This window comes from Molothrus aeneus, chromosome 3, assembly GCF_037042795.1.
Source record: "Molothrus aeneus isolate 106 chromosome 3, BPBGC_Maene_1.0, whole genome shotgun sequence".
In the NCBI taxonomy this organism is placed as follows: Eukaryota; Metazoa; Chordata; class Aves; order Passeriformes; family Icteridae; genus Molothrus; species Molothrus aeneus.
Window position 1 is genome coordinate 47,792,332 of NC_089648.1, and position 14,865 is coordinate 47,807,196.

At 35.8% G+C, this 14,865-nt stretch overlaps 1 protein-coding gene across 2 annotated transcripts in view; it reads right to left on the reverse strand.

Moving 5' to 3' along the window:
* Nucleotides 1–14,865, reverse strand: part of UTRN (utrophin) — a 341,520-nt gene that overhangs the window by 18,480 nt on the left and 308,175 nt on the right. For both annotated transcript variants that reach the window (XM_066546847.1, XM_066546846.1), the window contains 5 exons: nucleotides 14,680–14,791; nucleotides 8,195–8,331; nucleotides 6,539–6,577; nucleotides 6,225–6,290; nucleotides 2,755–2,820 (listed from right to left, as the gene is read on the reverse strand). In XM_066546847.1, the coding sequence (XP_066402944.1) occupies nucleotides 2,755–2,820; nucleotides 6,225–6,290; nucleotides 6,539–6,577; nucleotides 8,195–8,331; nucleotides 14,680–14,791 (420 nt within the window). The remainder of the gene's footprint in view (nucleotides 1–2,754; nucleotides 2,821–6,224; nucleotides 6,291–6,538; nucleotides 6,578–8,194; nucleotides 8,332–14,679; nucleotides 14,792–14,865) is intronic.

The following is a 14,865-nucleotide window of genomic DNA, read 5'->3' on the forward strand; positions in this document are numbered from 1 at the left end:
ATCATTCCTTGTTGTAAAGACTTAATTTTCTCCTTACGCTCATCTTAATTTGTGGATAGGTAAGTCTGCTTTAGAGAGAGAGATGCTTTTGTATGAATTAAAGCCAAATAAAATTCATCACAACATTCTAGCCTAAACATTTAGAACTGTGTAATGTCAGGAGAAGATGAAATGAAGGGAAAACGGGAAAACATTTCTATTCAGTGTATTTGTACCAGAAAATTCATGCATGAGAGCATTAGAATGGTTTTAAAGAAGCTGGGCACACTACAGTAGAGACCATGCCTTTTTTTTTTGCTATTCACAACTATTTTTATGATTAAGGAAAAAGCATTTTTTAATGGACTTCACATATCTTTTGAAAAGGGGAGTATTGGAAAGGCTTAGTCAGAGAGATAAAAGTCACAATGACACTCAAGAAAACAGGTTAGTTAAAACCCAAGAATTATCTTTGATGAGTGCTTTCTTAATCAAATGGCATATTGCAAAATGTTCTTGAAAATAAACTCATTATGTTTAACTAAGAGCAGAAGTTCTCTTATTCAAATGTAGATGACTTCTTACACATAATCTCTGAAGCATGAAGGATGTTAAAAGTATTGTGAACTTGATAAGACCAAAGAAGTAACTTTCAAAATCAAGTGCAACACTGCCTCTGTTCTATTTTCACATTAAACTGAGGGACTCTTCAGGACCGATAAAAATAAGATCATGAAGCAGAAATCCAATTATGAGAAGCAAAGAATTTGATTTCCAAATTAATAATTGTTTCCTGAATGTTTGAAATAATACTGTAAAAAAAAAAAAAAGCAGCTTGGCTCAGAGCTCTACATCTAAACTGAAAAAACATGTATTCACATTTTAAATTGCTCCTTTGAATCCTATCCATATAAGAATGGTTAAACCATCCCCATTTCTATGTTAAGAGGCATTTAAAAATATAAGTTTGAACTATAATCCTAAACTCCCAATGTTTCAGCAATTTCTGATCCAAACTGGGATACAAACTTCATAGCTCTGTAGTTCCCTGGAAAAACCTCTCCATCAAGAAGGGCTGCCAAGCACTGGAACAGGTAGCCCAGGGCAGTGGTTTGAGTCACCATCACTGGAGGCATTTAGGGTAGGTAGATGTGGCACTCGGGAACATGGTTTAGTGGTGGACTTGGACAGTTGGATCAGTGGTCTTAAAGGTCTTTTCCAACCTAAATGATTCTATGAATATAGTTTAAACTTTAAACCACAGGTCTTCAGAATTTTGAGTACTTCAGTACTTAATGAGAGCATGCATTGTAATCTGCAAATAAAACAGAAGGTGCCATTGTGTACAGGGTAACTTTCTTGCCCATATTTTGTTTGTGTAACAGTCCCCTGACTGAGACCCAAATTCAGAGGTCCCTCTCACTTGTTGGTACACAAGCTTTCCATCTTGATTTTTTTTTCTAAGGAAAAGGAATGCAGGAAAATTGCTTTAAAATCAACAGCTGATTTACCAGTAAAAATCAAGCACACACCCTGCTTTTCACCATTGGGATGGATGGTTGTTTTGTCTTTGTATATGAGTAGACTCATTAATCTCAAAATACACAACTCAAGTGTATGAGCATTTAGCTGCCTTCAAGTTTGCAGCTTTCCTGCCAAATGACAGTATGTTTGCTCTTCTTTTTTTGTGGAAGGGAAATCAAAAGGGAATATTTTGGCTGCATTTCTCTCACTGGTGAGTGTGCCAATGACAGAAACACATTAAAACAGTTCGCATGAAAAAGTTTTATTTGGTATGTAAATAGAGTTAATTAATCACAAAAGAGGCAACATTTAAAGGGGGTCACATGTGCTTCTTTCAAGCAAAGTATTTTAAATTTCAAATTGTTAATAGTGTACTACCTACCTACAGATAGAATAATTTCATTATTAAATTTTAAAACAGTAAATGAAAGTATTATTGAGACCTACAGTATTTTTAAACTAAAGCTGAACAAGAACAATTTCAGTTTTCCTCTTTAAAAAGGCTGACGGTATTTGTTAATAACTTAGAAGGGGCAGAGTCCTACAATGCTGATTTAATCAACTGAACTGATGATAAAGTGAGGTTAAAAAATTTGTTTCTACATTAAAAAAAAATTATTTAATCCATCAGCAATTCAAGGGGTTCTATGTTTTCCAAGCATAGAACCAATGCATTTTAATTAGTTTTTACAATAAAGATGACACATAATTAAAAAAAAAAAAAGAGAAAATTGGTAAAATTAATGTTGGACTATGTTTATTACAGGACAATTCCAGGTACAAACAGATGCTGTTTCAGCAGCCAGAAAATTGAAATATAAACAAGAAGCAGCAATACTGTTCTCACTTAGAAGAATCTTCAAAGTATAGATGATTTTTTATTTTAATAAGAAAGTTGTCTAGGGTCTAGCAAAAGCCTAGAAAAGGATTATTTTATTTTATACTATGATAAAAGCAGAAAAGGAATACAAAGTAGAAGGCACAGAGCTGCGGCCTTTTAGGAGTGACATGAAATATGCCCCCTTTTGAAGCAGAATGGCTGACAAACACAGAGTTCCCACACACCATCAAGTGAACATCACCAATTTCTACAACTGGTGCTTGGGATAATTAAACTTATGGAGACATCCTTGGGCTCATACATATTAGCTGCTCTCACTGGCACTAAATCCTGTGTTAGAACTGCTGAAGATTTTAGCATGAACCTATAACCAAAGCTCCTGAGAGGCACAGTGAGTCTGAGTTACTTACACGCTTCCTGTGGTGGAGCTGCTGTCCATGAGGAAGGAGCCATTGGTCCTTTCCATCTGTGCAAGCCTGAAAAGGAAAGACCATGGCTTTCAGACAACATGCTGCACAATTTAAACAGTGGCAGTGGGAAAATCAATTCTACTTAGAAACAGCTCAGATATGGCAATCTTTCTATACATGATTAGGAATAAACTCCTAGATTTTGTGATGAAAACCTATAATTCAGAGGACTTTTATGAGAAACTTGTGCTATCATTAATTAATTCTACTTGCCAAACAGCAACAAAAAAGTGTATTTTCTCCCTCTATCATAATTATCATTAGCATCACCACAACTCGCATAGCAAAATTAGTTAAAGAGATGTTTTCACAGATGGTTTTCTTTTTGAATTTTCTAAAGCTGGACTAACAAAAGAGGATGAATCCTTTTTAAATATAGAACATGCAACATCTGAAATTATACTCGGCAAATAATACCACACTGTGGACAGACAAGTCCTGTGAAACACCACAAAAAGCAGTATAATTGCAGGGAATCGTTGCCTACACTTCCTCATTTTGGAAGCAATTAATCTAAAAAGACCAGATTATTCGACTGTATATACAAGGTCACACAGTTCTTTAAAATCAAAGCAGAAACTTTCTATCTGTTCAGGTATCCAGGAAAGATGTACCTTATGTATAAAAGAGATGTACATAAAAATTTAGCAACACTTAATGCTCTAACACATATACTCAACTGTACCAAACAAGGCTCTTTCCTTTACTATAAAGATATCTTAATTAGTGCATTATGCATTACTATAGACATCTTCAAACTTCCTTTTGAAAGGAGTGTGCAAGGCTCTAAAGAACAGGGAACTCTGGTGACTTCTTTTGAAATGGAGCAACTTTGCCCTTCTCTACATTTGTTACTATTCCTGAGGTCAAAGACGAGGAATAAATGAAGGCACACACTGAATGTCAACTTGATTGTCTATTCCACCTTGGCTGGATTGGGACATTGTGCTCCCACATCTCCCCTGAAGGGAAGAGAATCTCTGAAGTGACTCAGGACAAATCAGATCATCTCTGCTCTAGGACATCTCAAACAAATCTAGTTCACAGTGAGCAACATGCTTACAAGTCACCTTTATAAAGCTGCTAAGCTCAGCATCTTTAAATCTTTTGATGAAACATAATTCTAGAAATTAATCTTGACAGTCCCTTTGTCACACAGGGAAGTAGTACAATCCCCATTACTTTCAAGAGAGAAGGGCCTGCCCTGAATCCCTTAGTGAGTAACAGATATTTCAACTCACAAATGCAGATTACACCGATATCGTCACATTTAGGATTCCCATCAGTAATGAGTATTTGCTTGAGATACTATATGGAACCAGCAGATGGCCCTAATCAGGGAGCACAGAGAGACAGGGAAGGGACCCTAGAGTAGCAAAAAGCCTTCAGGGTATGATAGAATCTGAAAGCTGAGGAAGGAAATTAGAAGCAACTCAGAGGTGACACAGTACAAGAACAGGGAGATGGTACCTCATTCCAGGCAGGGGATTTTGTGAACAGAAAAGTGGGAGTTGAATGTTCTCCAACCAGAGACAGTGAAGGCTTTAAGCCCTCTGTTTCTGCTGGGCACTGTCTTATTAGGGAAGCCCTGAAAATATTTCTTTAAAGATGCTTAGCTGAAAAGACTAGGACAATAAAAACGATTTACTATTTTATATATAACATATAATTAACAGATTCAACTAGAAAGGACACAATAAAAATTATATGAAAGACACAGAATTATGTCTTTTTCTAGATTTTATTACTAGAAGAAAAATAATCCTGAGTAGTTTTAGACAGATTCCCTATGAGGCAATTAGTAGTAAATTATCAATTTTGCTAAGCAATGTTGGCACATAACAGGAACAGATTTAGGTTTGTATCCTGAATGATAATTCAGAACTGCACAGTCCATCTTCAGCTAATCTCATCCTAAGCAGAACTGGTAAGAGGTGAGGGGGAGGAGAGGGAAAGCAGGTATTGCACACCTAGTATCGCCACTGATCCTTAATGACAGTCCAGATTTTGAGCTTCATCTGGACACAAAAAGCCACAGCATTGTGGCACCATAGGCTGAAAAGAGGACACAGGTAGACAGAAAATTCTTCCATCTCTCTAGAGAAATTTGTCTGTTCAGGGGTTTTAATTGATTACAACATGGCCTAAGTTATAGATTCAAAGAAATGTTGGGTGATTAATATGAATGACATGTTTTAAATAACCGAAAGCTCTGTAATAACTTTGTAAGTCATTTTGCTATACTACTAATGAAGCATGAAAATATTTGCTGTTGGGGGACAAAAAAAAAAATAGGCTGACTGTGGGTAGCCCTTCACCTTGATTTCCTGCCCTATTCCTATTTTCTCTTACGGCATAGATCAAGTGCAGCATATCCTAGGCATTTTAAAAAAACTGGTCTGAAGAATTTTAAGTTGCCCATAAATTAGAATGCTATTAATTTAAACATGCACTCTGAATTTTTATTCAAAGAAATAAAAAAAGTTAAAATGGCTTTTCAGTTGTGGAGATCAGATACAAGAACAAAACCACCCAAAGAAAAACCTAGTCAGTTCCCATGGTAGTTATTTTTGAGAGGGTGTCTCTGGTTAGTATTTCACCATCATCATGCCCTTAACTCCAGATGAGAGGAAATGGCCTCGAGTGGTGCCAGGGGAGGTTTAGGTTAGATATTAGAAAATGTTTCTTCTGTGAAAAGCTGGTCTGGTATTGGAATAGGCTGCCCAAGGAAGAGTTGGAACCACCTTCCCTGGAAGTGCTCAAAAGGCACGTGGGAGAGGCACTTGGGAACATGGTTTAGTGGTGAACAAAGTCATGCTGAATTAATGGCTGGTCTTGATGATTTTAGAGGTCTGTTCCTGCCTTAATGATTCTGTGATCACCAGCTCTGAATGTACAGAAGTTAGTTAACAAAACACAGACATTGAGATGGACTTGGCATAACAGATATTTTATCATAGCAGGACTAGGGTGACCCCACAAAAGCCACAACATAAAACATCTGTAATTGCAACCTATTCTGCTAAAAGCCAACAGTAATGCAGAGTGTCAGCCTATCACAGAAGAAAACAAAACCCTGGCTCTAATACCCTCCTGGGAAAACCTATATATAGAACATGTTCTGTTTATTTCAAAGGTTAAATATTAAGAAAGAAACCAATAATGACACATTTTAGAAATAACGCAATTTTGCAGCAGCTTCCACTCTGTATCAGAGATGATAGATTCAACACATATATTTTACTTTTAATATGATCATAATAAGAACCTGATGATTTAAGAAGCAAATCTTGTAAGCACAGAGAAAGATACTTTTTTAAAAAATAATATCTAACCAGTAGTGTGCATTAAAAACTGCAGGAATCAACCACAAAATGCAACGGACTAGTGAGAAACCACGTCTCTCTTACCTAGTAGCATACTGTTCTATCCTGGAGTGTGTGTCATCATGAAACAGCTGTGGAGACTGGGAAGGACTAGTTTAAAAATAATAATAAAAAAAATTAGCGGTGTCTAAAGCAATTCATGATATAGAGAACATTATTTTTAAATCAAGTTAGACTGATGACAAATAAATACATGCACTATATTCCCAAGGGCGTTATTGCTTTGGGTCAGCCGTGCCCTATAGTCCCATTCAGGGACATCAGATTAGCTGCAACTGAGCTAAAAGAAATCAACTGGCAAATGAGGCTTTCCAGATAAAGGGGTTCTGCATACTCACTCATATTGCTCTGGCCACATACTGATGAGAGTGATAGGACTGTAAGGAAGACACAAAAAAAAGAAGAAAAAAGAGAGAGAGAAAGAATTAAACTATGAAGCAAAAACTTAAGTACTTATTTAAGCAAGAAAAAGCTGGAGAAACACAAAATACTTTAAACAGCAACCCACCCTGAACAAGTAACAATTGATGTAGAAAAGTGACATCAACAAATACTGCCACTTGTCACGGAGAGGCAGAAGACTGACCTACATACTTAATTTTGTTACATAAAAATCAATTTAAAGAAAAATCCAAATCATGTTATTGATTGAACTGCAGTTCATAAACCATAATCAATTCATTTAAACTCTGCTCAAGTACTGGAACTTCATTTTAAAGCAAACAATAAAATGTATTAAAAAAAAGTGGGGTGCAAAACCCCACCAATAAACCTCCCCCATAAGTCACAGTTATCAATGCTTCTTTTCCTTAGGCATGAAAATAATGAGGTCAATACATATTGTATTACATTCTCACACTTGAATAACTATAAGAGTTTTTTATTTTCTTTAATTTTTTTTTATTGGCAGGAACGTATTACTGAGTTTTGCCACCTGCAGGGCAGAGAGCCAATACCAAGAGTTTTCTCAGCATGGTGCTGACAATTTATCTGTATATTTCCCACATGACTGGACCAACAGAATTTTATTCTGACCTGTGATTATAGTTTTATCATTCCATTTTCTGGCAGCATTGGCAAACTTCCACCACATTAAAGCAGCTTTGCTTTCCTGCGTTGGTGGTAGCTGAAGAGTGCCCTGGTAGGCAACATTTGAATGTTCATTGCTTCCTTAGAAGCCAGACTATCAATCAGACAGTTTTCAGATTACTTCCTCCTGTCTCTTAAACTGCTAATGAGAAGGTTTTGTTTACTTATTGCAAATGAAAGGCACAGCCCTACAGTCATGAAAGCCCTCAGACTGTGGGCACTGGCACTGAGCTGCTGCGTGGATGCAGAGCATCTTTGCTGAAGCCTCGCATGGGCTGTTGCTATGTTGTGTTCAGACAGTGCAGCAATGCCACAGACTCCAGGATGTGAGGGACAGTCAAGCCACGATACTAATTCTAGCACCCTGTCAACACATCTTAATTTTTGCTCTTGTAAGAGTGTCTTTTGCTGACAACTGCCAAGTGAGTAAATAAAGTGGAGCACTTCTGTCAGCGCCATAAATAATACCATGGAGACACTAAGAGTGCTCTCTCTGATTAGGCCACCAATATTTCTGAAGCCTGTAGGACCCTAATTAACTCAAAAATTTCTAATTCCAGGAATTTTGGCATATTCAAATAAGCAGTGCAGTTCCAAAAACCCAGTCTCCTCAAAAGTATTCTCTGTAAAACAGCTATTCAGCCCCCGCCAAAATTACCTGTTTTGTCCATTACCATGGACATTGTAAAGTCCATGGCTTTATAATACAATGCTGATAAAAATCTAAGCATAAAATATGTTACTTTAAAAATAATAGAGAAGATCTGCAAATAATGTGAAACAGTACAGAATAATATAGCACAAGGCTCTGCAATTGTTGTTGGCTTTTTTTGAGTTTCAGCTTTTTGTTTCTGATGGAACAGGCCAGTGACCCCAGGAGGCACTGCTCTATAAACCAAGCTTACGTCTCCAGGTTGTCACCCTCCAACACTGTTTGCACAGGTAAGTAGCCAAGCCGGGGATGCTTTGCAAAATACTTCTTGGACCGGAATTTATTCTTCAGCACCTTCGTGAAGTCCCGCACATCTTCTCCAGATGTTGTCTTTAAAAAAAAAAATAAATTCAACACTGCTAAATAGTACTGATTTAATGTCAATATTATTGATTAATACTGCTGGTGCTGTTCTGAAAAGAATACAAGGAAGAATCTTAAAATTTCAGTTACACTATAATTGGCTTTTTAGTGTCCTGAGATATGGTACAATAATAATGCTAAGGCACCATTTTCTACTGGAAAATAATAGCAAGACTTCAAATTCCCAGCAATAAATGCATCTACCAATTACTTTATAGATTAGAAAAAAATTGACACATGTTCAAGTCTTAAGCTAAACATTTATATCTAGTCTAGAAAACCACAAAAATTTAATTTTTGAGAAAAATTTAAAAAGAGAAAAAATAAATTGGTAAGACATAGCCCTCACTGCCTCCCATTCTAGACCTACAATGGAAAATTTTACCACAAGATGGGAATGGTATGTGCTAAACCATTCTCTGCTGCAATAGCCAAGATTTTCATAAACATTTTCTCCAGTTCTCTTCCAAATCTCTTCCTATAGGATTCTGCCACTACCTGTAGTATTTCAGAGTCAAAAATGATGAAGTGGTGGCCAGTGTACAGGCACTGTTCAAAAGCACAAGCAGGCCTGATAAGAATAATTAGTGCCTGAGTAACAAACTCAGACTGATTCAGTGGTCTCCTTACTACCACAGAGTAAGATTAGGATATAAATTAGCCACAAGATTCTACAAGTCTAAATTTACAAGTTAAAATCAACATCTTCCATCCCTCCCAGCAGCTTTTTTACTGGTTCTGACTGATGCAGCCTCTTCCAAAACTAGTAGGTGCTTAACCCCATCCCTCTTTGCTCCCTCCCTGCCCACCACCCTATCCTGGGACCAAAATTAAAATTTATTCAACTGCTTTTAAAAATCCCTTTAACTGGTGATAATCACAGCAATAGTGGCAGCACAACTTTGGTAATACTATTCAGCTAACTTCTACTACAAAAGCAGGGATACATACGGGCATAAAATACAAGGCAAAAATGGCAATTAAGAGATCTGCAGGAGGAAACAATAGTATACAGTCTGCCTTTAAAGTGTATGTGCTCAGACTGGGCTGAGTATTTCAACAGAACATCCCCTTCCAGCTGGTACTATTGAGCATTTTCTCTTGCAACTCCAGTAAAGAAAACATGACCATTCACCTCCAGAAATACCTGAAGATTTGCAACAGCTTTTACAGACATCCAGGCCAGACTGTAACAAACTACAAATTGCATTCCTGTACCCTCTGCTTTGGGAGAAGCCTGTCAGCATCAAAGGATGCCAAAGCCAAAGGACAACCATGTGGAAAATAGACAGGAAGGCTTCAGTTTTGTCATCATTTTCCTGAAGTACTACCAAGAGGCCTAGAGGCAGGTCAGGCAAACTATTCTCTGCTGTCAAAACCTAAAAATATTTCTGTATTCATCTAGATATCTTAATGTATGTATAATATATGCAGTTACAGACTCTGTAATGCATTTCAGATGAGCAATAGAAATAGTAAAACAAACTGGCATTGATAGGAGCTTCTCATATGTGGCATTAAAAAGTACACAACAGAGTAAATTCGTGACCAAGGGCTGTTTGAACCCCTGAATTTTAATAAAAAAAGTGAATCCAGGGAGGGTTCACAAAATCGTTCACAAAAAGCATCTCTCCAACCACTGCACCATCCAAAGAAGGAACATGAGGCTGTGCAAAGGGCTGCTCACTCTCATGCAACAGTAACTCCAACAGATGGAACTCTGCCCCAAGGCCAAGGAATGAAAATTTTAATACCTACACATTGTAGAAATAAATGTCTACTGAGCTGCCAAAATTTTTCCTCTGGTGTATTCTTTATTTGGTATGACAACCTGATTCTCAGAAAGAGGACTAATATGACTGTGTACTGACTGAGCACTGCAAATACTAACAAGTGAAATTTGAGCAGATTTGAAAGAACTATTTTAACTTACATACAAATAAGGTGCAATTCTAAAAAATGGGTCTTTTTTTTCTTTTGGGCATATAACCACAAAATACAATCCAGTCCAAAATCATGCCAAGGGAGATGTACCAAAACACTTTCCTCTAAAAAAAGAATAGCCAGGAACCGTTGTGTAGAATCTATCTTCTAAATTAAAACTAGCAGGTACCTTGTACGCTTGCTTACATCATGACATCTTGGCTATTTCCACACAAATCAATAGTACAAATAGCACTATTGCTTCAGACCTACTTCAAAAGCAAAGAAAAAATACTTTCCTTCACTGAAAATTCAGTCCAAAGACCATGCCTTCAAACTGAATTTAAAATCTCAGTTCTTAGAGCAAGACAAAGTTCAGGAAGAAATATTTTATATCCATGGCTGCCATACCCAACTAAAAACATCATAACAATTGACAAACTGGCATCAGTGCTCTTCAATACACCAGCCAGGCACAAATAGAGTTATAAGCAACAAACTAAGATACAATTATTTGTAATCCAAGAAAAATTGAAGAAACCAGGAAAGCAGTGGAAAAAAAAATGAGCATGGTGAAATACATTTTCTATACATATCTTAAAAACCCAGTTGGTGTCTGCTTTCAGTATATTGGAAATAGAACAAGTATTCATTGGTAAAAGAGCAGTACCAAGATTGTAATAAACTAATTGTAGAGCTCTAAATTGCATAACATATAATATAAAAATTACAATAAATATGTGAAAATGAATAAATAGTATAGAATATTTATAATACATATATATTTAATTTTATTTATTTCTCAGTAATGTCTTTTTCAAATGGAAGCCCACATTCTTATTCCTTTCACTGCATCTAGCTATGTAAAAGGACTAGTCAAAACCTAAGTCATCATTCTCTTAATTACATTTATTATAGCTAACACAAAACCAATTAGCTGTTTTAATACACACAGAGAAACCGATTCCCAGAAGAGATGTGAACCTCCCTAAAGTATGCTGTCATTATGCACAACCACATTAATATAACACAAGTGCCACTACTGAGAGGATTTCCAATTCAAAAAAATCTAAAAATAAACTGTGTAGGTAGTTATACAGGACTACTCTCAAATTAGATGCTAGGAAAATCTGACAATATTTTTACACATCCGTGTAAAATTTTACATTAAAATTCTTATTTCCCCATCTTTTCTGACAAAGATTATGTAAAGGTGAAAAATAAATGAGAATAATTTTGCATTTCTACTACCTAAGAGAGAATTATGTTTTCAGATGCTTCTCACACCTAACTCTAAATCCTGGATGAAAGAAGAGACATAACTGAATCATTATTAAAATGATTTTTTTTTCCCCCAGCATCAAGAAAACTAAATTGCAAGCTAGGACAAAAGCAAAATGGCATTACAGATTAGAATGCAGTAACTACATATAACTATGAGGAGTAAATGGTCCTAATCTGAAATTATGAAGCAATTCTTACCTAAAGCAAATATCACAAAAGTCATTACAATAGAGAACATATTCTTAAACCCATCCTCCAAATTATTTTAAATTTGGTAAGAACTTACTGTGCTTCTGAGAAATCCCTTTACACCCTACACTGAACCATTCACATGAAGACAATTAAATGGTCTTCCATCCATCTGTGACTAAGCTCCAGTTCTAAATGTCAGCTTAAGTAATGGAAGCATTTTTTTACCTATTTATTGCTAGTATTCTTGATAAAAATGTATTAATATGCATTAGCAGTAAAAAAGGGAAGCTAGATTTTATTAATGCAGTTTGGTGAGTACATGCATTTGTACTCTGCTTTTCAACACTGGCAAAGAAAGCACCATTTTAACATCAACAGCCTTTGAATTTAGTTGAAAAGGCAGAGAAGATGCACCCTTCCTGTTCAAGCTATTTGTACTGTAATATAATGGATTCTAAGGAACAATTCAGTGGTCTTTGGTGCTTTTATTTTATTTCACAGACCCAGGACTATGCTATTTTTCAAGCATTATTCCATTTAAACATATAAGCTATTCTACTAACTGCAAAAAATTTTACAATTCTTGACTACTGTATCACATTTAATGAGTTCAATATGTAGAGAGGATTAGCAACAAATTAGTATACCAACCACAGAGCATTATTACAAATAGCAAGACTAAATAATACAGGATTCTTTTCATGAAATCAAGTCTTTATTCCAGACCTAGACTGGATAAGGCTAGTTAAAATAATTTGCATGTGGGTACTGATTATGGAAGTCTAACAGCATCTAGGTCTGTTTGTATAATGGGTCATTTCTTTTTACAGACATGGAGGTAGCAGAGTACACTTACATCAGGACCCAAATAAAATTCCAGCTCTCATATTCCACTTTCAAATTAACCGGGGTCGCTCTGGACCTCTAATTTTATGCATCACCTGAATTATATGCCATTTCTTTTCTTCTTCTCTACTTAAAACTTCCTCAAGTTCCTTCCTTTTCCCCTTTTTAGACTGGCTTTCCTTCCTTCACTCTGATCAAGAATGTCATTTTACTCCCCTTATTATCCCATAGAGGAGTCACCTCATCCCTCCTATATTTCATGGAAAGAAGGGGCTTTTGCCTTACTCTACCTTATTTTACACATAATATTGCCTCAAAACTACATTTTTTTCTGCAGCAGTAACAGAAATTTTCATTATAATGTAAGCCATCCCGACTTCCAGGAACAGAGACGATTCCAGCCATTTCCAGAATATATTTTCAGTTTGTCAGCCTTCACTTGTAAATGAGATGGCTCATGGTTACACAATGTGAACTTGTTTAACAAGACCTGAAAATTCATCTTAGATATCAAATCTGCTGCTTCAGACAAAACCTGGAATTCATGAGAAAGATAACATAATATTCTAGGGAAAGTACAATATACCACACCAGATGTAATCTGTATTTGACTAACACAACAGGAAGGATATCTTATCCTGCAGACCAGCAGCATAATCTGTTTCAACACTCCTTGCACCTCAATTTCTGAATTTCCTGCATATTATAGACAGTAAAAAAGAGTATTTCTGTTCCACTAGATGAGGTTTATAAGCAGAAAAATAGTGAATTTTTAATGATGTTTAATCATAGACCTCCTGACCTCAAATCCTGAGGTTAGAATAGTCATGTAATAAAATATAATAAACATTAAAACTAGCTGAAAAAAACCAAATCTACTTAAAAAATGTTCTTCAGAGTATTCCCTGACATGCAGATTTATCAATAAAATATTAACATTTGGTTATAGATTTAATGAAAATACATTAATATTACTCATTTTTATTTTCTGACCATAATGAAGTAAAACCACTATTTTACAGAATTTGAATTCCATTACAGAAGACACGCCAGACAGAAAAAGAGAGGGAAAACACAGGTAGTAAGTCCAACAACTACATCAAAAGGGACAAATAATTCAATGAATTTTTGCTACTAGAAGAACACACAGAATTTTGTAACACTATTGAAAATTGGCACTGTTGAATCAGCTCTAGTTACTTTCTGGTCTGAATTTTTCTGAGCATGCAGACCTTTCACCACTGTTGTGTAGAGCACATACAAATTATCCTATTAATTTATTTCTAAGGTAGAATTCTTGACTGCAAACAGCTATCTGATAAAAAAAGCATGAATGGTATTTGTGTGTAGCAACCCAGCCACTCCTTCAGTAAAGAAAGACCCCTAGGAATCTCCTTTAAAAAATTGTGTTTGAAATATCATTAGGAAAATACAGTGTTATAAAATTAATTTTTGTCAGGTACTGCTGGTAAACATCTCACACCATTTCTGGTTAGAAACTATTAATTCTGGGCTTTGGGGTTTTTTTTCAGCTACACATCAACTTTTATATATCCCAGTAAATAGCAATTACACAACAGAATGAAACAATCTATTTCTAGCCACATTTTCACAAAGCAAGGAAATGCTGGACCTGAAAACATAGCCCCCTAAAAATATTAATGTGCATTACTAGAATATTAAATACTCTTTGCCATTGGTACAGCAATAGTAAAGCAAGTCCTTTTTCTCTGCCATGTTTTTACCCTTATTGTGTGTGTATATATGTTAGTATACAAGAACAGCAGTTACATTTAATATTCAAGCTTTGTTTTACCAATCAGAAGTGAAGTTTAAGTTCTCTCAGAGGTGGATACTGCTGCCCATTTCTATAGAATCCAAACACTCCCTACATAAAATCAGCAAAATCTGAAAAGTTCTTGATACCTCCCAAAGAGAAAGGTAGGAAGACAAATTATATTAAACATATGTAAAATAAATCCTGGCTAGGTAACAAAGACTATGAAAAAATATTTAGACCTCAAATCTGGGTTGTTATCCATCAGAAACACTGAGCAAACTGGTACTCACAGGTATGCAATACTCCACCATTGGATAATGCAATTTATGCCCCTTGGCTGTGCGGCCAGAAAAGAAACAGCTCTGACAGACATCATAGTTGAAATGCTTTAAGCTCCGGTACCTGTGGGGACATTAAACAAAGTGATTAGAGGTTTACTCCTAATTAAGCCTCACAAAGCAAATTACTCTCTGAAA